This window comes from Eleutherodactylus coqui, chromosome 6 (assembly GCF_035609145.1).
Source record: "Eleutherodactylus coqui strain aEleCoq1 chromosome 6, aEleCoq1.hap1, whole genome shotgun sequence".
Classification (NCBI taxonomy): Eukaryota; Metazoa; Chordata; class Amphibia; order Anura; family Eleutherodactylidae; genus Eleutherodactylus; species Eleutherodactylus coqui.
The window spans coordinates 126,269,996-126,296,086 of record NC_089842.1 but is presented as its reverse complement, the minus strand read 5'-3'; the positions used below and the strand labels follow the sequence as shown (position 1 = coordinate 126,296,086).

Sequence of the window (26,091 nt, the reverse complement as noted above, 5' to 3'; positions counted from 1 at the left end):
GAAAGTCTATCAGAATGTAAATGAAATTGCAGCAAACATAGCTGTTACATGGATGTGTGCTGCACTTTTTTATGCATGTTATAAGAAAACAGTGAAAACATTTTTTTTTCTTTTTTGTGCATGAAAAATGGATGACACACGGACAGCAGATGGAGGTAAAAAACACATATACAAAACAAAAATGGATGCAACATGCATATATACACACAGTGAAATCGGTCCGTTTTTCATGTGTCTGTTTAAATGAGCTCTTAGTCTTTTGCTACTTCTGAAATAATTGATAAAATGCAGAAGAGGTTGATCAATATAACTATAGATGAAGAAATTATGAACACTGAGTAATCTAAAATCTCAAAAATGAAACAATATTCACAAGGTTAGAGCAACATATAGCGCAAAGCAATAATCTTCATAAGAGTATTTTGTTCTCGCACCACTAGGTGTCACTGTTATACTAAGAACCAATATCCTCAGGAACCTTGTTTTGCTCTCCCAGTTCCTACCCGGGGACACGTGTGTTCCCCTGAACCTTCTGCTGTAGGAAGGTGAGTGTTTCCCTTGTGGTTTGTATGTGTTTGTAATATTATGGGCTCTCCATTCATAACTTCCTAGGCCCAAGTGCAATTCATAATAGGCATACAAATGTGCATAATTAAAAGAAAGATTGTCCAAAATGTTCAAAAATGCAGGAAGTAGTAACAGTGAAACAATGTTACAAGACATCTCTAGAAAACCCCGAAATTGCACCATTGTCTCTAGCAGGAGAAAGTGTTATATTCACTTGTGGCAGATTTGTTGCACAAAAACATGTCTGAAGGGAGGTTTTTTCTGCAGCAGGTGCATGGTTTTTTGCAAGCCCTATTCAAATAGATGGGACTGTTGCAGAAATGTTTACAAAATGCACATTGGGTGGGAATATACCCCTAGGCTGCCTTCACAGGAGCAATGCAAGATTTTTGCATTGTGAGACACAGAAATATGAATCCCATTCTTTTAAATGGGGTCATACACCTGAGAAATGTTTTTCTGCATGGCACCGCAATGCAATGTGGGAAACAAATCGCAGCATGTTCTTTCTTTCTGCGTGCTCTCTCATCTTCCATTGTTTCCAATAGAGGCAGTTTTGACATAAAAGCGCCTCACATCCGCGGGGAATTCACATGGTGTTAAGTGCAATAAAATACCATGATTGATGGACCAATATCACACTCGCCCGTGTGAAGTTAGCTTTAGGGCTCATGTCCACGGGCACTCCCGGTTTCCAAGAGTGGAATCCCGCAGCGGATTCCACCCGTGCCCGCAGCCACGAGGCCAAAAAAAGATATTTACTCACTTGTCCGGCTGCCGTGCAGGTCTTCTCCATCGTGGCCGGATCTTCTTTCTTCTGCTTTTTAATTTTTAAAAATTTTTTTAAATCTCCTGCTTTCCCACGGATCCGCGGCACGGACAAAGTGTCAGCTGCATCAATGCCACGCATCGGACAGCTTCCATGGACTTCAATGGAAGTTGTCTGTACAGGAAACCGCAGAAAATGGAGCATGCTGCGGGAAAAAATTACATTCGCAGGTATTTAACTACCCAATGAATGTCTATGGGCATATTGAACTGTCGATCATTTGCGCAGGTGACACGCGCGGATTCCACAATTCAAATTTTGCCCGTGGACATGAGACCTTTGGGTGCCTTCACGTCCCAGAGCAGTCCCCTGGGTTGAGAAAACCTGCTCAAGACCTCTGAGAACGGTCCTTAGCCACTTGCATAATCGTTTGGGCCGAGGGCGGCGTCAGTAGACGCAAAGCTCTCACAGTCCATGGCAGCAGAGGTCCCATTCCGCATTACCCACAAAGCCCCCAACGCCCGAGTGGAGTGTCATGTTAAAGAGCGGAATCTCACCTTTGGCTTGAGCGTATCCAATGAGATATGGCCCCCTTGAATGCGCCAAGACCCCTCCTTGGGCCGTCCAGTACTACAAAAAGAGACCCAGAGTGCCTCAGGATAGCAGTCGTGGACAGGTAAGTCCGTAACACCCATACTAGATTTAACTTATGCAGAGCCTGATCTTCTGGGAGAACCGCATAGGAGAAAAAACACGGTAAAACAATACCCTGATTGAGGTGGAAGTCTGAGACCACCTTCGGCAAAAATGAAGCCTTTAGGCGCAACACCACCTTGTCCTGGTGCATGGAGAAGGGTGGCTCTGCGGAGAGTGCGGTGAATTCAGAAATTCGCCGTGAAGAGGTGACCTGGAGGGTCAAAAGATGCATAGATATTGACTCTAATGGTTCGAACAGATGTGACTGTAATGCCTCCAACACGAGATTAAGGTCCCACGGAGGAACGGGAATCCGAAAATTAGGAAGGTACATACGTCCACGTTGCCACAGCCGTAGTATTGTCCAATTGAATCTGCATCGGCCAACCCTCCTACTGAGGGGCAAAATAGTGGAGAGAACAAAGAATAGCTCGCAGCTCCAGGATGTTTATGGAAAGGGCAGATTCCTGTGCGGCCCACTTCCCCTGAGCTGACCAACCTTGCCATATCCCCCTCGAACCCGAATGGCTGGCATCTGTTCCCAAAACCCACCACAGAAGAGTCTGGGGGATAATCAACCATCACCGAAGAGAGTTCTGAACCCGGATGGGAACCCAACCCCTCTGATACAGGGAGGCTATGGTTCTGTCCCACAGTAATGTCCATGCATGGAATTGGCCGAAGGGCACCGCCTCAAATGCGGCAATCAGCAGCCTGAGCACACTCATACAGTATCGTAGAGTTACGGGACAGTTCGTCATCATGGAGCGCGACTGGACCTGAAGCTTTCCTCTAGTGTGTCACAGCAGCACAGCAGATAATCCCACCGGGAGAGCCACACAATACAGTCAGCTGCACGCTCCAAATGTAGATATAGACTGTATAATCCACAACTAATTCATCCCAGAAAAGTCATAGAGTAGGAGCAGCAACTAAGGTGCACTTGTAGCAAAGATAAATACTCACATCTCCATCTTCAAGTGAAGAACCCTTTATTAGTAAAAACACAGCCACTGCATGTCCTGCAACATTTTGACTATTCGTCTCAGTCTTTTTCAAGCATGGACTTGAATCTGACGCAACTTCATTGGTGGAAGACGAACTCGGGCCTGCTCCATGTCAAACTCGAACCCCCCAAAAATGATGTTCTGAGCTGGTATTAGGGAAGATGTGTGGTAGTTGACTATCCACCTGAAACTTGATAGAGGGCCTTGGGTGATATGCAGGCTCCCCAGACTGGCCTAGTGAGACAGGGAATTTTTTCAACATATTGGGATGGCCCTAATCCTCCGACGTGGAGAAGCGCCATCACCGAGGCCAGAACTTGGTAAAACGTGGCAATAAGCATGATGCTGCGGCCGAAAACTAATGTAAAACGTGGCAAAGCTTTGCGGCGTTCATGTGTGAGGGAGGCTTTATTGAACCCAAACTACAGTAGATATACAATTAATCCTGTTTTTTGCTTTAAAAAAAAAAAAATCTTGTTTATCGTAAGTGCCATATTTATCAAAGACATCTTGTTTTTTATTTACTGTGGGTGAACATAATTTGTTATTAACAGCCATGCACCTTTTTAGCAGCACAAAACACTCCGGTGTGACTGATTTATAAGAGTTCTCTTTCATAAAGATGAACTTTTCACACTTAGAACTCATTAACCAGTTAGTTAAAAATTGGTACTAAGTGAATAAAATTCAGAGAGCGAGATCTCGCTGTATTAGCTGGTCTGCACACGTTGCCTGTCATGGATTTACCCCAGTCGTCAGTGCCAGAGGTAGGTCACACAGAGAATGGGCCACTATAAAGAGCTCTTCTAATGTACAAAGCCTCGTCACATCTGGTATTCTTGTATCTTGACGCCAAGGCTGAGGCTGTCTGACCACGCTTGCCTCCCTGCAGCAACGTGGTAGCAGCAAGCCCACTGAGGTTTGCCTTGGGGGGAAGGTTACGCACGGAATTTCCGCGGCAAATCTGCCCCGTGTGAACCCAGCCTAATTATTTGCATATCTGCCTGAGATGTAACTACAAAAGATTCCAAGAGAAGAGCAATCGCACCACAGACTTATGGCGTAGGATACACATGCAAAATGGTTTACATTATTCAGCAGTAGAGGTTCAAAATGTATACAAAAATGTATTGTTCCATTTCTAGGTAGAAATGCAGCAATGTTTCGGACTCTATAGTCCTTTATCAAGCCCTAGAAATAAAGGCATAGTTTCTAGCGGAACCCTATATGAGGAGGGAAGGGGATCAGTTGGAAAAGCCCCCGGGCACCCGGTGTGATGTGCTTTCTAGGAATAATAGGAACCCCTTAAGATGAAACAGCATGTTGAGTTTTGCAGCAAAACGACAACTTCTCGGTGCTTGATTTTTTAAATTTTTTTTTGGACCAAGAATGTATGTGTTATATGTGGATTTTGTTGCAGGTTTGCCACAGTTTTCAGCGTAAATATTGCAAAGGATGAAAACTGTGCTGAAAATCCATAGAAAAAATTGAGATGCTAGGAGTTTCAAAATTCTCACTGCAGGCCAATTCATGAATGTGTAGATGAGATCTAGAAAATTGGATCTACTTCCTTACTGCTACTGTATTCCGCTGTGCATTTCCATCCCCAAATCCAGGGAGAAAATCTGCACCTAATATGCAAGCAGTGCGTGTAGACTTAAAGGAGATGTCCCGCGCCGAAACGGGTTTTTTTTTTTTTAAACCCCCCCCCCGTTCGGCGCGAGACAACCCCGATGCAGGGGTTAAAAAACCCACCCGCACAGCGCTTACCTGAATCCCGGCGGTCCGGCGTCTTCATACTCACCTGCTGAAGATGGCCGCCGGGATCCTCCGTCTTCGTGGACCGCAGCTCTTCTGTGCGGTCCACTGCCGATTCCAGCCTCCTGATTGGCTGGAATCGGCACGTGACGGGGCGGAGCTACACGGAGCCGCTCTCTGGCACGAGCGGCTCCATAGAAGACTACAGAAGACCCGGACTGCGCAAGCGCGGCTAATTTGGCCATCGGAGGCCGAAAATTAGTCGGCACCATGGAGACGAGGACGCCAGCAACGGAGCAGGTAAGTATAAAACTTTTTATAACTTCTGTATGGCTCATAATTAATGCACAATGTATATTACAAAGTGCATTATTATGGCCATACAGAAGTGTATAGACCCACTTGCTGCCTCGGGACATCTCCTTTAAAGTGTATGGGTTTACTCACACATCACAACCATGTGATCCATCTATTGTAAGGAGCTTTGCAGTTGTGTCACTTGGACATAAGGCCAGGATTTCAGCTCTCAGTTGTAAGGAACAAGAAAGATTCTATCCACTAACCGCAAGCAAAGATCTTTAAAGTGGTGATGAATTGACACACAGAATATGACAGAAATCTTTTCACTATGGAATGCTTTAGTTTGACATAAAACTAGAAATTTGAACTAGTCTCTTAGCAGGATATGACGGTATTGTATCTTGACGCCACCTGAAGATTAGGTGCAGAGCTAATGATGGGTTGTGTCCATCCTTTATAAAAGGCTCTCAGAGGCTCCTTGTATGTAGTGACCTCTTCTTCCGCATGTGTGGATCTTGTTGATCACTAGACGTCTCTACGACACGCAGAAGAGATTTCACTCAGTTAACAGAGTTTGAGCGGGGCGCATTATTGGAATGGGAGAAGCTGGATGGTCATATTGATGAATTGCCCCCCACCGTGGCTGTTCTGTCCAGACTGTTAGGAGGTGTTGGGACCAGTAGGATGTGTGAGGGCACACACACAAGGCAACCAGCTCAGGACGCACTAGACAGAACACCATTTGGGAGGATTGTTTGATTGTCCGACAAACATGAGCAGCTCCAACTGTTTTGTTGTCTACCATCCAGAGACAGGTGGTGCCATTGTTAACCCCTTCCCGCTCCAGGACGTACCGTTACGTCCCGGGAGCCTGGTACTTCCCGCAAAAGGACGTACCGGTACGTCCTGGAGATAGCACGGGATCACATAAGATCCCGCGCTATCCCGCAGCGGGAGCCGGCTGTCAGTCACAGCCGGCGTCCCGCTCCAACAGCGGGGGGACATCGGAGATGCGCCCGCCGCTGTTAACACGATCGCGGCAGGGAAAGAGTTCACAGAGGGATCGCGATCCCTGTGTGTCTCTGGCCGGAACTCGCGATGTTATCGCGAGAGCCCGGCCTGTCACCATGGCAACAGGATGCCAGACACTGGCGTCCTGTATTGCCTGTGCCTATAATCGCTGTACAAGCGATAAGGCATGGCAGAGCAGTAGCTCTGCCATGCCTTATGACAGCGATCATAGGCACAGTGATGTAAGTCCCTCAGAGGGACTCAAATAGTATAAAAAAAAAGAAAAGAAAAGTGTAAAAAAAAGAAAAATGTAAAAAAAAAAAAATTAAAAAACCCCTTTTTTATGCCTTTTCTAGTATTAGCATAAAAAAAGGGAAAAAAAACTAAAACCCCACATATTGGATATTGACGCGTCCGTAACGACGTGTACAAAAAGTTGAACATGCTTTTTATTTTGTACGACAAAAAGCGTAAAAAAAACGCTAAAAAACAGAGGCAAAATGCTAATTTTTAGCATTTTGCCTCACAAAAAATGCAATAAAAGTGATCAAAAAAGCCGTACACTTCCCAAAATGGTACCAATAAAAACTACAGCTCGTCTCGCAAAAAATAAGCCCTTAAAGAGCTCCGTACATAGAAAAATTAAAAAGTTACATGACTTTGAATGCAGCTATAGAGAAAAAAAAAAGATTTCCAAAAAAAAGGGGGTTTTATTGCAAAAAAGTGTAAAAACCTAAAAAAAAAATAACAATTTTGGTATCGTTGTTACCATACCGACCCGCAGAAAAAATTTAGTGTGTCATTTATGCTGCATGATTAACGCTGTAAAAAAAAAAAAAAAAAATCTATGGCAGAATTGATGCGTTTTCTCTCCCTGTTATCATTAAAAAAAAACTAAAAAAATTTTACGATATTGTCTATATACCCAAAAGTGGCACCGATAAAAACTACAGATCGCCACGCAAAAAACAAGCCCTTATACGGCCGCGTCCACGGAAAAATAAAAAAGTTATGGCTTTTGAAAAATGGAGATGGAAAAATACCAAAAAATCGCTTGGTCCTCAACGCCAAAATAGGCCATGTCATTAAGGGGTTAAAGGCCCATGTGTCTGTCAGCACCATTTCCAGGTGCTTTTGACACCCACCACCGTCGCGTCTATTCTTCATTTGCAGTGGTGTCTTGAATGACAAATGCTACGGAGAGGAACTGGGTTGTCTTTAACAACTAATCCTAGTGTAGTTTGGGCACTGATGGCGACCGTGTTCATATCTGGGTATCTAAGGGGGAGCGCCTCAATCCTGTCTTTGCTGTGGAGCAGCATACTGCCCCCTGCTGGTGTGATGGTCTGGGGGTCATCGCATGCGACAGTCAGTCACCCCTAGTAGTGGTATGAGGGACAATGACAGCTCACCGATATGTTCAGGACATCCTGCAGCCACATGTGTTCCTCTCATGGCAGCTTCCAAGAGGTATTTTTAAAATGCGTGAATAAAGCCCATTTAATTCAATATCTGAATTTAAACAGACCATGTCACCCGGTTCATTCCACGGCCTGGGACAGGTATGTCTATTGCCCTTGTGTATGTGGTGCTCTTCTCCGTCTTCTCCCCACCTGCAGCATGCTGATTGACCGCTCTCTTCCCTTTTGTGTATATAACCATGTACCCCTTACATGGTTACTTCAGGGGTAAATAAGTGACAGATTTCCATTGGGATAAGAGCTGTTTAGCGGTGGTGGGGGAATGGTTGGAACCAGACCTGTAGCAATCAGATGATTTTAGTAAGTATGTTACTTCTGGACTTTTGGCTATGGGTCTACTGCATCCAGGCTTCATCTGGAAATTGTGACCTTGATGTATTATATGGGGGGGGGGGGGGGGATATTGCCAGTAATCCGTCATGGCCCTCTGGATGTGATAGGTATAATGACTGTATGATTCTTTCCTTGTGACAGGTGCCGGACATGGTTTGTCTGCACTCATTGAGGTCTCTTGTCCCAGCTGCTGTTCGAGGTTTAATACGGCAAAATCGAATACATGTTCGTAACACATCTGGGATGTCTGCAGGTAACCGTTATTGACATTAATGTGGTTTGCCCGGCTGAACACCTTACTTCTCCACCCTGATAATCAGCTGGGGAAAGCTGCAGTACACGCACATGATAGGTGTTCTTGTAATATACGTCCCCCAGAGCAATGGCTGCTCTTTCCAGAAGATACTTTGAGACATATTTTAGTACTATGAATTGATTTTTAGCTATCCAGTGATCGCTGCAGTCCACAAGATTACATGCAACTCAGTATATTCCTTTGCACTACAGCTGTAGTTTAATATCTAAAGTCAGTAACACTTCAATTATTGTTATGCTGCCCATACACTACATGGACACTGGGTGGTATTGTGTCACATGGCCAAAAAGCTCAGCGGTTGGTACCATGTGCTTCATTCTTAGAAGCCACACTGTAACACACTATTGCCCCGCAGGCCGCATTCTGTACTTTGCACCCTCAGGGTGGCGCTGGACTAATTTTAGTTATTGACAGTCCACAAGATTGCACACAGGAAGCTTCTATACACCTCTATGAGGCGATATTCAGTTGCCAGAAGCAGCTGAAAACGACCAAACATAGCCAAGGGCATAACTCACAAAAAAAAAGGAGCCAGATACACGATATATACTACAAGAAATCTCAATCGCCATTTAATGTGGTAGCATGCAGCAAGCCAGATTGCAATATAGAGGAGCAAAATGTTCATGTGCAGACTGATTGAGCAGCCACTTAACTCATCCCAGGGTAGGGGAGGGGTGACTGCTAACAAACCCAGTCTGCACAATATGAACCGATACCAAGATGACCACCATAGATAGGTGGACCACACATACAGGCATACAACCCACACTTAACATAGCCAAGGGAGCTCAGTGTTCGGGTGAGCAATGCAGCCCCCTCATTCTTCCGATCAGCGGGGGTCTCAATCCTTTTGACATGTCTTCTGAAAGTGCAGGTACTCTTTAATTCTTTGTTAGGAGGAGGTTGGTCTCAGCCGTATAAACATGTTTAGTTGTAGATGTTATAAGGCACTTAAAAGTTATGAAGGAAAACATCTGCCTTGGAAGCAAAATGCCTGCTGAAGGACTCCCAACGGGAACGTCTGCCTTCCAGGCTCCGACTTCTCTTTTTTTTTCCCCAAACTGACTGCCAGCTGCGACTTACAGAAAAACATTACAAGAAATCTGGATAAGCAATGCATGTATAACAAGCAATGCAATTAATCTGGATAGCAACCAAAAAGACGAGGGTGGTCAGGAAAAGCTACTTCAATATGGGTTCACAGGAAAGAAGAATGCACAGGGTGGGAGCCCATCTTTTATAGCATAAGGGGGTGGGGGCATAAACTCATTTAACCTATTAAGGACCAAGCGCTGTAAATGTACGGCGCTTGGTCCTGAGCCAGGTTGGCTGTTAGTCACAGCTGAGAACCCGAAGGAGAAGGGAGAGGTGGTTTTTAACCCCTTCTGCCTTCTCCTTTCCCTAGTACACAGCGCTCAATGAGCGCTATGTACTATGAAGGGAAAGTGGAAATATAACTTCCAGTACGCGAGCCGCGGATCCCCTGCCACAGCAGAGCTGCAGGGTCATAGCAGGCTCTGATCAGCTCTATTAGTCATTGATGTCACCACAGGGGGTTGTTTTCCCTGTAACTGGGGCACCCACAGGAGCACCCGTACGAGTGGAAAAGTAAGAAAATACGCCAAAGTAGACGCCAATCAAGACTCTCGTCGTATGCGCCCTGTAATTCGAAACCATAAATAATATATATCAAAACGTCTGAAACAAAATGAGGAACCCATTCCCATACTTTATTTTAGCCTAAATTTACTAATTTAGAAAAAAATAACTATAAATGTAATTGCAATAAAACTGAAAACCCGGAAAAAAAGTCAGTCAAAAAGATATTTAAAAAATAGCCCTATGTGTCATGCTTAACAGCTCAAGCTGGTGGAGGTGGCATAATGTTGTGTGGAATGTCTTCTTGGCACACCCTGGATCCTCAGATGTAGGTACCACAAAGGAAGTTCTATGCACTAGTGGATGTCTGTCTCTAATAAAGTAGTTATTCAGTGTATGTAAACTCTATCTTCACTGGCAGCAGTGCTCTGAACTATATTGTTAACACATTTATTAAAAGTATTATGGAGGTAAATTTACCAGATGTTTACCAAATTCTGCCACACATGGTGATCCTGCTTGGAGCGGCTAAGGAACACTACTTGACAGCAGCCGGCACCTTCTGCAACATAAAAAATGTATTTGAAGCATGAAATGCTGCTTCCATCTGTATTGCCATCAAGGATAATAAGTCTCTATACAATGTGTCATCAGTGCAAATCCAAAAAGGAATGAAGATGAGCAGCAAGTCCAAAATCCAGTTACTCTCACTTTGTAAATGATTAAAAACATGAAGACTAAAGTACAGGGCATACATTTATGGAGTATTCCAGATGCATAACTGTTGTGATAAAACTAGGGGAGTGATTATTGACAGGGGAAGGTACACCTATGTGGGAGAATCTACCTACTGGATGGATGTTTAGAGCATCTCAAGGGGATAGGGAGCTCCACCCTGAGCACACAGAAAACTTGTCTGTGGGAGCTGCTCTGTGTGAGATCTAAACTGTGAATAAGGCCTCTTTCACATGTTCGTAGGTGTTTTTACGAGCCCCCGTTCAGACGGCCCAGGGCATATATGCCGAGTACGCAATTCCGTTGGGCAGGTAGAGACAGCTTAGCTCTGCTAAGCTCCCTCCCCTTGTCTGCAGCCAGCAATGGAAGGGGGTGGAGCTTAGCTCTGCCCTCCCCCCATTGCAAACAGCTGGAGGAGAGGAGAGAAGGGGGAGGGAGTTTAGCAGTCACGCTGCTAAACTCCCTCCCACCTCCCTTCTCCGGCCGCTGTCATTGGCTCCCATAGGAGTCTATGCAGCGGCCAACGTATTTCAGGCAGAAAGATAGTTCCAGGACTATCTCTTCTGCCTGGCGCTATATTGGCCAGGTGCTTTTACGCCGCGGGAATACATCTGTGTGATTTGATGCATTGGAATCCAATGTATCAGATGGTAGCGTGTATCGGCCAGTCGTGAAAAATCTTTGTATACTCGTTAGTGCCCGACAGTCACTAACTTCTGCTTGGCTGCTGATTGTGGAGAAGATATGAGTCCTTTAAGCCAGCAAAGGTGATCCCAAGCTAATTCCCATTCGGCTCCTTCACTCGGTGCTGCGTTTGTTTGTTATTCCTCCGGAGTATCTTGGACGCTGCGGTGTCACTGGAGTTTCACCTCTACCCTGTTGGGGTAGTGGAGCTGCACCCCAAGTTACCAGCTGCAACAACTTCTCCTCAACTCTGTGAAGATGGTCCCAGCTTCCTGTTTCGCTGCCCGATCCCCATTAAACCCACCCCCTCTTAAAGCCACGAGAGCCAAAAATAAACAGTATTCAGTAAACAGCAGGAAAGATAAGTAAATTCTCCCCACATGATGGGGAGGAAAAATGAAATGTAAGAGAAGCAGTACGCAGTATTTTGCTTGATTTGCGGCAATGGTAGGAGGGAATTGTGTGTGGCTGTCGGGGCATGAGTTGTTCCTTATTTACAACACAAACATTAAGACGGATTATTAAGTTGAGGGAGACAGGTCACTTCTATGATATAGTTAATTTTGCACAATCTTCCTTGCTTACAGAGATTTATTGAGGTACAACAGGGGGCATGCATCTGTTGTCATTAAGGACATTTGTTGTCATTTAAAGATCCAGTTCAGGTTTTAATATCAATGTTTCCATGTGCTTGCTTTAAATATTTCAGGGTACAATCAGGCCAATGTGGTGATTCTACATAAGTCTTTAGCTGATGATTTTGAGAAATTTTGCCAAGCCAATGGCGGCCCTCTTCCTCTCTTATACCGCAGCGACCCTGGAGAGTCTAAATGTCCGACCCTGAGCAGTAACTCTGATATAAGGTGAAGAATACTCTGTCTCTTTTGTCTCTTAACCATAGAAAAACTTTTATAATGCTAAAGGGACACAGCAACTGCAGTCTGGCTTATCTCCCTTTAATGTACAGGTAAATACAATCAACCATTAGGGTCCATTTAAAGGGGTTGTCCCGCGAAAGCAAGTGGGTCTATACACTTCTGTATGGCCATATTAATGCACTTTGTAATGTACATTGTGCATTAATTATGAGCCATACAGAAGTTATCAGAAGTTATTCACTTACCTGTTCCGTTGCTAGCGTCCTCGTTTCCATGGAGCCGTCTAATTTTCAGCGTCTAATCGCCAAATTAGACGCGCTTGCGCAATCCGGGTCTTCTTCTTTTCTCAATGGGGCTCTGTGTAGCTCCGTGTAGCTCCGCCCCGTCACGTGCCGATTCCAGCCAATCAGGAGGCTGGAATCGGCAATGGACCGCACAGAAGCCCTGCGGTCCACCGAGGGAGAAGATCCCGGCGGCCATCTTCAGCAGGTAAGTAAGAAGTCACCGGAGCGCGGGGATTCAGGTAAGCGCTGTGCGGTGTTCTTTTTTTAACCCCTGCATCGGGGTTGTCTCGCGCCGAACGGGGGGTGGGGGGGGGGTTTGAAAAAAAAAAAACCCCGTTTCGGCGCGGGACAACCCCTTTAAGCACAAAGATGACCGCTCAAAATTCCTTGGAAACTGACAGCTTTGAGTGATCGTTTTGCATTAGGTACTAATGATGTTAATTAGCTGCTAATTAACATCATTTGCATGTTAATCAGCTGCCAGGAGATGTATTTACAGAACAGCAGGTGCTATGTTCTTTAAATACATGTCCACTGTTCTGCTGAGGGGCTGCTGGCTAATAACTATGTTATCAGCGCTCCCCACGGAGAACTCAGCATGTCATCCGTCTTATCAGGGCCGATGGCTTTTATGCTGAGCTGAACTCGGTGATGGATGAAAAATCCATGGTAAGTGCATGATGGGCGCACATTTACACACAAAGATAATCGCTCAAAAGCCGTCGTTTGGACGAATTTTGAGTGATAATCGTTGTGTGTAAATCAGCCTTTACTCAGGGTCTATTTAGTCGAGGCAGTTTCTCATTTGAATGAGTAAACCATGTCAGACATCGCTCGTGCTGCCTGTTTATACTGGTAGATACATCATTGGCTCATTCAAACGAGAAATCATTCAGTCATTTCATTCATTGCATGAGAATGACTGAACAATGGCTATTTAAACTGAATGATATGTGAACGAGCCAGCGGTGATTTTTAGTCCTGCATAAAATGAACGAAAAGTGAATGTTTATCTTTCGGTCATTGGCTGTTTTTAAACTGAATGATTATTGTTCACTTTCACTCATTGTTTTCACCATTTTAGGCTGGGGGGGGAGTCTAAATGCCCCCATACATATTAGAGTTTAGTCGTCCAATCCCGCCGATAACAATGGGCTGGAGAACTCTATAATGTATATGGGGATGGCTTAACTTTTCTCCAACAGAGATGTAAAGGGAAGAAGTATTGGGGATATTGAATTTCCACAACCAATCTTTTTGTTTCCTGGGAGGTAAGCCGCTGCCAGAGCTGTCGTTCAGTTTATTACCAGATCATGTAAAACTGAACGATAATTGTTCAGTGTAAGCAACTGAAGAACGAATAATAATTTGGTCACTTATTGTTCATCTAGTTTAGGTAAACATAAAAATCAAATGATTGGACCATGTAAACAGGCAGTCATTCATCTATGAACTAGATGAATGTTTACTGTGAATGGAGGTGGGCAGCCAGACATCATCTCCGGCACGCTCCGCAGCCATTCATTGAGAGATCATTGCTTCTGTTTTAAAAGCACAGGAGTAGTAATTGTCGGGACGACTGTCGGGTTCTGTGTGGGAGAGCTGTTCCTCTGATAGTTGTTGGAAGTGTATGTGCAGCTTAAAGGAGTTGTCCCGCGAAATCAAGTGGGGTTATACACTTCTGTATGGCCAAATTAATGCACTTTGTAATATACATCGTGCATTAAATATGAGCCATACAGAAGTTATTCACTTACCCACTCTGTTGCTGGCGTCCCCGTCTCCATGGAGCCGTCTAATTTTGGTGTCTTCTTGCTTCTTTAGACGCGCTTGCGCAGTCCGGTCTTCTGCTGTGTGCTCGCGCCGGAGAGCTGGTCTGCGCGTCGTCATCGTAGCTCCGCCCCGTCACGTGGTGCCGATCAGCCAATTAGGTGGCTGTATCGGCAGTGGAATGCAAGGAAGGAGAAGACAATCCATGGTGCACCATGGGAGAAGACCCGCGGTGCACCATGGGAGAAAACCGCGGTGTATCATAGGGAAAGGACCGGCGGCCATCTTTAAAAGAAGAAAAGAAGATGCTGCGCGAACGGGGATGCAGGTAAGTGATTTTTTTTTTTTTTTTAAATATCTAACGGACTTGTTTTTAACGGGGCAGAATGCGGGGGTAAGTTTAAAAAAAAAATTGAGGTTTTGCCGCGGGACAACCCCTTTAACTGTAGGATGGGTAAATATAATCTACTGTTCCCCGTTATCATCCTTTTCATGCTATGGGAAGGTTGATGAGAATTGCAGAATCCTCTCTGCCCCCATAATCATCATTATAATGTCACATATCTTCAGTGCTGAGAACCTGCAGAGGCCTTTATATTTATGTATGTGCCTGCTGCACTAGATGAGAACTTATTGGTGTCTTCTGCATGTTCCAGGACCGACTGCCTTCTGTATCGGAGATATGAACATGGCGTCTACACAGAGAGCCTCACCAGTCTGGAGAGTTACTCGGAGCAGCTGAAGGATATGGTGACTTTCTACCTGGGCTGCAGCTTTTCCTTTGAAAGTGCAGTGCGAAAACTGGGAGTACCTGTGAGAAATGTGGAGCAGGAACTGAATGTCAGCATGTACAAGGTTGGCAGTCCAATTCAATATTGAGAAATAATTGATATTACTGTAGATGAGTGCTAAGGCCCCCTTACTTATTACACAAAAGTCTTCTCAGTCTGCCAGTTTTGGCAGGAGCGGCCTACTGTTGAATGTGTATGTGGGTCTCCTGACTGTCCCTGATGAATGATGTCAGGCTAAAGAAGGATCGTTATATTTCAACACCTGATCCTTTTGCTCTTCCTGGAGATAAAGCCCTGCCAGAGGTGCCCGGCTGCACTTTTCTGCGCTGTCCCTGTTAAAAGCACATGAACACTTGTACCAACTGAACGTTCATGTATATAGGAGGTCAGGAGAAATAGTTGTCGGCTGAAGGAGCATTCTGCCTGCAGTTACTGGAGGTGTCCTGCTACCTTTAGCCATTTGGCTTCTGGTTTAGGCGAAGTACAACCACGTTTGAGCCTTATATATGACTATCAAGAAACAAACTTGTTACAGACCCATTCGCACATTCAGTATTTTGCAGTCTTACAGACCCAGTTGTTAATTCTAACCATATGTCTGACGGCACGAAATTAAAAGAACACCTTTTGATTGTATTGTGATTAAACTTTGCTAATACTTGTTATTACTTTTTGGGGTTTTTTACTTCATGTGTTTTACTCCATTCACATTTAGAGCTGTATTCACAGCTCCGCTGGACACACTGTAGCCTGCCTAATGCGATATGTGACCATTTATCTCTAATTGTATAACTGTTCTCTGAGCTCTCACAATGCACTGCACACTAGTAAAAGGCGCTTTTGCTGCTCTGCATGTGACTGGAGAATAAAATAAGTATTGACAGTGTAATTCACTGATTCATATACTGTAGATTTAGATTGAAAAGTTATTCAAAAGTTGATCTTTAATGATTTTCATTAGTAACTTCCCAGTTTGTCGGAAAAAAAAAAAATACTTTTGTACTTTTTAGACATATCCTTTTTTAAAAGGGTTTTCCAGCTTAAAAAAATGGGCTATCCGCAGTATTGGTCATCAATAATTAATCGATCAAGGTCCGCCAACCTGGATTCCGGCTGACCAGCTGTTTGCCAGGCTGTTGTGACTATGTATGTATCAGGAAGCAGATAGGTCTGTACACTGTGCAGTGTCCATGCATAGCATTGCAAGCACAGCCCCTATTGTAGTGCAAACAGCACCTACAATGTAACGTTGGGCCAGCGCATAATGTACAGAGCAGCCTGGTGAAAAGTTGATTGTCTGGGTCCCGTTTGATAAGCTATTGATGACCCATACTGTTGATAGTTCATCACTTTTCAAGAGTTAGAATATGTATTTACAGGCCCTTTTTCAAGGGACTGAAAGGATAAAAGATTTAGCGATCTATTTGCATAAAGTGTTAATGGGCAATAACACTTTATCATCTTCATTTACATGTGAAAGGACCTCTAGGAGTTGTTTGCAGAGCCCAGCATATGTTTAAACACATACCCAGCTATTCTCCTCACAGCTAGCCATGGGGAGAATATCCTGCAGTCTTTTGAAGGATGAGTGAAATACATTCAAATGGAACGTATTTACTCAGTCTTTCAGTGGCTGAATGATGGATTTTAAATGAACTAAAATCCATCGTTCAAACGAAAAGTGCACAATGCCCGCATTTACATGTAATGGTTATCACTTGGACAAATTTTGAGCAATATTGTTGCGTGTAAAAGGGCCTTAAGCTGTACAGCAAGTACCACACCATGTTTATAGACCTTTATGCAGCATGCTGGTCTCTCCTGCAGACGGCGGTTCCATGTCATCAAGTGGGCGCATTTTCCTGTAATCTGGTTGTGACCATGAGGCCAATTCCGCAGGGCAAGTTGGAGGCTGCAGTAGTTGCTACTCACCCTATGAAGAAATACCACGGAGCTCCAGTGCACATTGGCTCCCCAGGTTAGCAGTGTCCTATTTTTAACTCTTTATTGACCCTTACATCTTAATAAATGTACTCAGTAAGAGCAGACCACTTTAGCTATTACGGCAGGATTATCCATTATCACTGTGATTATAAAATGGTGCAAACAATGGTCACACCCACACCGCACCTCCAAAACTTTATGCTGCAGGTGATTGGTGCAATGTTTTGGTTTTTTTTTTCTTTTGTGCCTTCCTAGCTGTGGTCTTGTGGCTGGAGGGAACTGGGGAATGGAGTCCGTCTCTTTGGTGATCCATGGGGTTTCAACATTCACACCTTTCCAATTTAGCATTTGTCACTTATCCAGCAGACCCTAAATGTTTCTGGTTAGTCTACCGCTTTTATTCCTATGCCAATTAGTATGTAATGTATCCATTTGTTGTATACTACAGTAAAGAAGTGGATTGTGTATTCTCAGTTTCGCTCTATCCTTCACCGTGCAGATTTTCTTGGGATTAACGACCTTCAGAAGACTGATTATGGAGATGCTGTGCAGTTACATCCCGGTGACGTCCCGGTGTTTTGGGCTTGTGGTGTCACTGGAATAGAAGCCGTTGTTAGTTGCAGTAGGTATCCATAATACTTTACATAGCACTGGAAACATTTCATATACAATGGATCTACCAGATCGATGTTTAATCTGATTGATGTATTAATCAAAACCTCCAACAGAGGAAATGGGTCTTATGTGGGGTGGTGGGGGTTGTTTGGGGGCACAAGAGATCATAACCTATATGTAGGCTTGAGAATAGCTTGTATAGATTGAGCTGAAATGTTGATTGTTACTTGGGTGAGTGAAACATTCTTCACTTCAGTTGGAGTTTGCCATCCTTTTATTTGTGTCCAGCACATAAGCAATGCTTGTTACTAGCACTTCTGAAGTATAGGATGTGACTAGAAGAATGTCTTGGGGGTCTGTTGCCAAGGAGCTACCTACATTTATGAATAACTAATAATGAAAATTCTGATTATCCTTGAGGGTTTTCCTTTAACTGCATTAATACTGTACAAATTGAACTTTATTACAGATACCTCGGTTGTGTGTATGGATGGGCATAAATATGTAGTATTGCTATTGTTCTTGCAGAATCTCCCTTGGCTTTCACCCACTCTCCAGGCTGCATGTTTATTACTGACGTTAAAAACGAAGACACTTCAGATCCTTGCATCAAAGAGAAGCCCATAGTTGTTCAGATCTCCTCTGATCCTCTGCATTACAGTCTCGTATCTCAGTGGACAGCTGAAAAAATCAGATCGCTAGAAGAAATTATTGGCATAGACCCAGGTAATTTTATGGAATGAAAGAAACTTCAAGGGTTAACAAACTATTCTTAGGAACAGTTTTGTAAAATATGGATTATGTGACCCAAATTTTTGATAGACTGTTTCTCTTGATTTTACAGGCCATAATAGAATTAAAGTTGTTCACTCATCACTGTATAATAAAAAGTTCTATATCTCTTTAATATACTTTGTTTCACACTAACATTTTTGTTTGCAGTCAGTGAATGGAAATACCCTTGAGACTGATCATCCTAAGGTTGAAAACTCATCCTGACCTAATCCTGCTCACACAGTTGAAGGTTTATTACAATGTATCAGTCAGCCTGGAGTCTGGGACAAGAGGGATTTTTGCTGTTGCAGATACGTTATAACAAACCCTCAGCTGTGTGAGCAGAAGTAGGTCAAGTGATTTTAAATGCATTATAATTGCTGAACGTTTAGGGCTCAGTTTGATGACCTGGCTGTTCCTTAAGGGCTCAGGCCCATAGCCGGGTCAGGTTCCGCCTGCGAAATATTGCAGTGGAATCAGACTTGGCGCCCCCCAGAGACCCCATGCTCACCTCACCAGATCCGCTGCAAGTGTTTCACCCCGGCAAGCCGGCGCACATGCGCTGTGCAGCGCATAACGCGGTGATGCGGATTCTCGTGGTAGTTCCGCTGGGCTCACAGCGGAAGTATCGCGGGACGGACAGCTTCCATTGACTGCAATGAAAACCGTCCGTGCAATTTTCAGCATATAATGGAACATGCTACGATTTCCCCCACCCCCTGCGAGTGGAAAACTGCAGTTGATTTCCACTCATGGGCATGGGAGAATCACTTACCATGGCATGTCTATGGACGGACATTGCGGTGGAATTTGCGGCAGATGTCTAACAGCGAATTCGGCAGCAATAATTCATCCATGGGCATTAGCACTTACTCTGCTTCTTCTAGAAGCCTTTGCTAAAACCACTGGTGTTATCAAGCCGCTTCCTAGCTTCTATAGATATGTGACATGAACCTCAGCCATTTGGAGGAAAGGGCCCTTCAAACATAAAGAAATGATACACCAGATTTAGAAGCTAATTATAGTGCTGCTCTTCTTAGTAGTTCTGGTCCTCCCTTTGTCTGTCCTCAAGACAAATTCATACAGCTCATGTTCCTTCATATGATTTAATACACCTCTCATGCACCTATTAAGTATGGCATGTCTTAATCTGATGAATGTTGGAGTAACACTTGTGTAAAGTCCATTTACACGGGACGAATGTTGGCCAGCAGGGGGTGGGGCAGTGCAGGAGATTTCTCTCCTCTCGCTCCCCCGCCCCCGCTCCATTGAGATAACACAGTGGCTGTTCACTGCTGAACGGCTGCTGTTTAAACTGAATGATGAACTCATTGTTTATGTAGCATCGTTAGTTTAAACAGCAGCCGTTCAGTAGTGAACAGCCGCTGTGTTATCTCAATGGAGGGGGGCGGGAGAGCGAGAGGAGAGAAATCTCCTGCACTCCCCTGCCCCCCTGCTGGCCGCTCCATGAACGAGCCAGCTCTGCTAGCTCCCACGCAGGAGCACGGGAGCGAGGAAACACGGGGACAAGAGTGTCGGGGATCGTTTGCCCAACAGTCGTCCCGTGTAAAGGTCCCGTGGACCTTTAGACTTTAACGTCTAAAATACATAAATAATGTCTAGTAGTTCTGCTAAGATTACAGTGATAAATTATACTTCTTGAAATTGAACGTCTCCCCTATAAACTCTTATACCATATTACTTTATTAAGCAGGATTGCTGATCATTAGTCTAGAGAAGTTGGGTGACTTCCTTCCTGTCACACGAGCCCCTTTAGTTTTTCTATAAACTAACATCACTAAGGCCTCATGTCCACTTGAAAAATACAATCCGCGCAGAATCTGCCGCAGATTTCCGCGGACTTGCTTTAAATGGTATTATTTTTGCATGCAGATATCCACACACATTGCTATCAATGTGATAGCAATGTTGCTGATCCGCGCGGAATCCGCGGCAGAATGGAGCATGCCGCGTTTTTTCTCCCCGCGTGAAAAACGCAATTCTTTTAAAATGCCATCCGTGGGTGCAAAAATCCATTTAATGGACCGCGGATGGCCAATAATTCCCTATGGGCAAAATCCGCTGCGGTATCCGCAATTCCATTTAGCTAGTGGACATGAGGCCTTAGAAAGAAAAAAGGGGAAAAGAAATGGATTTAATAACTACTTGACATAAATGGCTGATTGATCCCGCATCTCATCATATCTAGAAAATACAGAATGTTCAGGAATTCAAAACTCTTAAGATTTAACGAATAGTGAAAACGTAAATATCTTGCAGGTAACAGAGGGATTAAGAATCTGCTCGTGAAGGATGAATTACTAAAGTGCTGCCTCTCTCTGTCTCATGCCAAGTCTGTCCTTATAACCACCGGATTCCCCACTCACTATCGGCACATTCCTCCTGAGGAAACAGATGGTCCTCCTGGAGCTCTTGCTATAGCGGCCATGTTGCAAGCCCTCGGAAAGAAAGTTGCCATAGTTACAGATGAGCATGCCGTGGACATGAATAGAAAAATTGTGGAGGATGCTGTAGAGCAAGGTATATCCCAATAAGGCTGTGCTGTATGAGATAAGTGCCTCTTCTGGTTTAATAAAACCAGCCTAAAGGTATGAATTATTTTCTCTTAAATGCAACATGCTCCAAAAATGCATATATTGAAACTGCTGCATGTGACTATGTTTAAAAGGCGTTAACCCATCTACCCTATGCATCTAGTCTTTGGAGGCTCCACTTGGCACTTGAGCAGGGAGAAGTTGGAATGGAGTGGTGCTCACACATCCATACTGCTTCTCCGTTCAGTCTCTATGGGACTGTTGCAGACAATTGAGTACAGCAGTAGACTATCTGTCTGTCCCATAGGCTTTGAATGGAGCGGCACACATAACCACTTTTTCATTTAAACTCCTGAAAAGGGGGTCTCGAGACCCCAATTTTAGTGATTGGTGGAGCCTTCAGGAAGTATGTGCAATAGCTATTTTCCACATTGTAAGGGTATGTTCACTTGGTAAAATCCAACACAACCGCTTAATGTCACTTCCTAACACAAATCCATGTGGAATCTGATTGGAAACTTTCATCTTTGCCCAAGACTAAAGGGTTGTTTTAAGTGCTACAGGCACCCACTATGCCTTAAGGACAAGGGCCTATTTTGGCGTTGAGGACCAAACAATTTTTGCTATTTTTTTTTTCATCTCCATTTTTCAAAAGCCATAGCTTTTTTATTTTTTCGTCGATGTGGACGTATAAGAGCATGTTTTTTGTGTGGCGAACTGTAGTTTTTATTAGTACCATTTTTGGATACATAGACTATATTGTAAAACTTTTATTTTTTTTATGATTTCCATGGACGGAGCTCTATGAGGGCTTATTTTTTGCGAGATGAACTGTAGTTTTTATTGGTACCATTTTGGGGTACATATGTTTTTTATGATCACTTTCATTGCGTTTTTGGGAGGCAAAATGCTAAAAATTAGCATTTTACCTCAGTTTTTTTAGCGGTTTTTTATGCTTTTTGCCGTGCAGGAGAAAAAAGCATGTTCAATTTATTGTACACGTCGATACCAAATATATATATATTTTTTTTTATGCTAATATAAGAAAAAGCATAAAAAAAGGGGTTTTTTTACATTTTTATTTTTTGTACTTTATTTTGCTCTTTTTTTTACACCATCTGTGTCCCTCAGAGGGACTTACACTACAGCACTAATGATCACTACGATAAGGCATGGCAGGACTTCTCTTCTGCTATGCGTTATTGCTTATTATGGCGATCTTAGGCAATGGCAATACAGGTATCTGCCATAGCAACCAGCCGGGCTTTCGCGATGTTATCACGTGAGCCAGCTGAAGTGACAGAGGGAGCGTGCTCCCTCTGTGAACTCTTTCCCTGTCGTGATCTACTTAGATCGCAGCAGGAAAGGGGTTAACAGCTGGTGGGTGCATCTCTGATGCCCCCTGCTGTCGCAGCGGGAGGCCGGCTACTAGTGACAGCCGGCTCCCGCTGCGGGATAGCGCGAGATGTGCTATGATCTCGCGCTATCCCTATGACGTAAGGATACGTCATTTTGCGGGAAGTACCCTGCTCTTATGACGTACCCTTGCGTCATGGGGAGGGAAGAGGTTAAAGGAGGGCATTCCAGTTGGGGAACCTCATGCTTGTAACCTGAGAGTGCATATGGAGTTTGGTTGACTAAAGAGGAAATACCATTAATTAATTTAATAATTAACTTGTATTTTCCAGGAGTTCTGAAGACTGGGGTACCGCTGTTATCTTACAAGGGAGACACTCCAGATTGTGCTGTGAAATTTTTGTGTGAGAATGGAGACCCTGCTATACCCAGGTTAGAGAAAAGTTACTCACTGTCACTACACTGCAACATAGCCATAAATGACTATCCACTAAGTTTATAGTATTATTAAAAAACCATAATATCCAGATTGGAGTAATTTTTTTCCCTTAAATGTGGAAAATTGTCTTCTGCCTCATTGGAGTTTTGTTGCCTTCCCCTGAATCAACACTGGGGGGGGGGGGGGGGTAATAGGCTGAACTGGATGGAGATATGTCTTTTTTCGGCCTTACCTACTGTGTTACTATGTTACACTTATGTCTATTAATTGCATGTTCCAGCATCCATTTCCATTGACAGGACATTAAGTGGACATTTATCTCATTTTGCATGTCTGTAGTAGTGCAGCTATACTATAAGGTTTGTAAATGTATATTTGAAAGGGATTCTCCAGAACTTTTAGTATTGATAGCCTATCATCAGGATAGGTCATCAATAGTTGGCGGGGGTCTGCTGCTTGTGGATACCCGCTGATCAGCCAGTTCCTGGCACTACTGTCAATGCAGATACCACTATCCATGTTTCAGTGGCCTGGGTTGGTATTGTAGGCACAGCTCACATTAAATGCAGTTGGAACAGTGCCTGCACTACCAAACCAGGCTGCTTTAGTATGGAGAGCACTATCTGCTTCCAGTGATGTCTGCATTGACAGCGGTGTTGGAAATCAGCTGATCATCCGAGATCCCAAATGGCGAACCCCTGCTAATCGGCTATTGATGACCTATGCTGAGGAGATATTCTTAATAGTAAACATCATGGACAATCCCTTTAGCCCATCCAGATGATAAAACATTGCCTTTTTTTTTAAATAACTCAATAATTGATGCCTATCTCACCATACAGATAAATGATTTTATAACATTGATTGTATGTAATATTTAATCATTAGGGCATTTCACATTCGGGTGACTGTTTGGGAATCCTGTGATTTCATTAATAACATCACAGTTTTGTGCAGAGAGGTTTCGGAGACACACAGAGAAGATACAATCTATGTGTTTTCTAAATCACTGACCATATTGATCCCATGCGGTATAACAGAGATCATGTTAAACAAGCCCAGGCTTATCTACTTTGTGTCTTCTATGAAAAAAATAGGAAAAAATGCATTTTTATACTTTCTGTCCATTTTTCGTTACAAAATTATCAGCTCCATATTTAAATAATAAGAAAGCCTTGTTTATACTGAAAAAAGTGACTATGAAATCAAGAAAAATTTTAACTATAGAATACAGGATAATAAGGTGACATTTTTCTCTGGACACCAAAGCCCAAACACCCCCAATCATGAAAGGGTTCAGCGAGTTTGCAAATAATTTTTCTACATTTATCTTCTACGGGTTCTGAGTAACATTTCCATCTTTTTCCTCTCAAAGGTTTGATCATTTAGTAGCCATAGAAAGGGCAGGAAGGGCAAGTGATGGCAATTATTATAATGCCAGGAAAATAAATATCAAACACTTGGTGGATCCCATTGATGATCTGTTTGTTGCTGCGCAAAATATTCCAGGCATCAGCACAACAGGTACTGTTTTGCACATAACATCGTATTACTGCCCCTGTTTATGTAATTTACTGTGTGCTCCTCACAGAGATTCCTTCTCATGATGTAATCCTGTAAATGGGTGGTCCGACGAAGAATGTTGGAGAGCTGAGTCACCCCTTTCCATTATAATGTATACTTGGACTGCGGTACGCCGGTGGAATTAACTGGTGACCACTGATATGCACTATAATGCCGTATTACATTACGCCTTGTTGATGCTTGTGGTTTTCAACATGGACTTTATTGCAGGTGTTGTACCTTTCAGCTATGTTGCACTGTTAGTGAAAGGCACATAAGGTGAACACATGTGAACGCTGTATGTTGTGCCTCAGTGGCTTCGTGCTGGGAGGAGCCAGGCTACGTAAGGTTGCAGCTCGGAACATGTCGCGATGAGTTATCAAGATAGTCAGAGAGTGTATTGTGCAGAGTGCTGCAGAGCCATTGCACATGTGTCCTGAGCTAGTGAGCAGCAATGGGATCAATGGGGTATTAGAGCAGCTTGGCGCCACCGGAAGCTAGGGGTTTGACAGGAGTAAAGGGGTTTGATGGGCGTTCCCCACCGTTACACCTCAGAAAATGTCGTCTGCCTCTCTGGTGGCTGATGCCGGCTACCGCTGTGACCCCTGACAGCCGCTGCACCAAAGAAACCTGAGAATACGGCCGCTGCCGCAGTGATAGGTGACGGCGTCCACCTCTGGTTCCGTGACGGGCGCTCCCTCCCTAACACCTGTGCTGAAATTATGATGTGGGAAGGCACAAGCCCTACTTACAGTACATAAGTTTAGTGCCCTTGCAGGACCTGAGGAATTCACAGCACTGCAGCCAATCAGCATCAGTGGGCATCACCCCCTGTCAATCTGGAATCCAACAGGAATTCCTGGTGGCGTCAAGATACACTAATATCGATCAATTGTTGGTTGGGTCTGCCCAAAGGGTTAGTGACTCTGATATCCGATGGGGTGGTTACAGAAAACTGCCTATGGCGTGAACTTTGCTCTGGATTGCTTTATCCGATTGGGGCTGCTGGACTGAATGCTCCATGAATAGAGGTTGTCCCAGGTACTTCACAAGGTTGTGGCTCATTTTACGGTCTACAGCCTCGTTGCCCTAGATTAAGTGAGTATCCTGAGACCATGACCCAGCCTGCCTGCCAAGCCCTGTCCCTGCCTGATGTTAATTGTTTGCGGACTGTGTATGCTGGCCATGTGAATGTGTAATGTGAATTATACTGTGGCCAGTAATAAGAAAATCTTCTCGTTAATATTTGCAATCGCTTGTGAAAGTTACATTGAGAACTGTACTTAAAGACTGTTCTGTTGCTACCGATAACCGACAACCTCTGTGCTATAGTTCTGTATATAAATGCCAAGATTGTGCTCTCTGTTTGAGACTGTAACAACTATGATAGTCACCTCAATCTGAGTAAACTTTTGTTCAAGTTGAACTTTTAATTCCACCACCATACCAAATTGTATTAAGTCTAGGTACATCGTGAAAACCTATCAAAGCACCCTCTTACTGCTATCAAAATACGTATGGTAGTTACTCCGAAAATTACAGGAACCTACAAAAAAACTATGGACTCCTACACTACGTTAAGTGCAATAATCTTTATTGATAATATAAGCATTAAAATACTGTACTCACAGAGGAATTGAGATTATCAAAGAACTGCACATGTAGGGATACAAGAGAATTACCAAAGAAATACTGTGTATGTATAATTCAGTTATAATACACCATGGAACAGTTTATATTGTATGTGCTTACTGGACGTAGAGAAAACTTGTAATGTTTTCAGAAATACCTATATCACATAGCCATGACATGTAACCCATATGGATTGCACTAATTCCCAATATTGCAGATATTACAAAATTC

The 26,091-nt window shown here is 43.7% G+C and overlaps 1 protein-coding gene across 4 annotated transcripts in view; it reads left to right on the top strand.

Annotated features, from left to right (window-relative positions):
- Positions 1-502: 502 nt before the first annotated feature.
- DGLUCY (D-glutamate cyclase) overlaps positions 503-26,091 on the top strand; it is a 31,198-nt gene continuing 5,609 nt past the window's right edge. For 3 of the 4 annotated variants that reach the window (XR_010793183.1, XM_066607559.1, XM_066607561.1), the window contains exons 1-10: positions 503-545; positions 8,064-8,175; positions 11,969-12,122; positions 14,848-15,046; positions 16,810-16,960; positions 17,426-17,548; positions 18,070-18,267; positions 20,596-20,856; positions 22,559-22,658; positions 24,041-24,189. Coding sequence is in view for 3 of the 4 variants with exons in the window: in XM_066607559.1 (XP_066463656.1) it covers positions 8,073-8,175; positions 11,969-12,122; positions 14,848-15,046; positions 16,810-16,960; positions 17,426-17,548; positions 18,070-18,267; positions 20,596-20,856; positions 22,559-22,658; positions 24,041-24,189 (1,438 nt within the window). In the remaining variant the exon portion in view is untranslated. The remainder of the gene's footprint in view (positions 546-8,063; positions 8,176-11,968; positions 12,123-14,847; positions 15,047-16,809; positions 16,961-17,425; positions 17,549-18,069; positions 18,268-20,595; positions 20,857-22,558; positions 22,659-24,040; positions 24,190-26,091) is intronic. The other variant, XM_066607560.1, reaches the window with a different exon arrangement.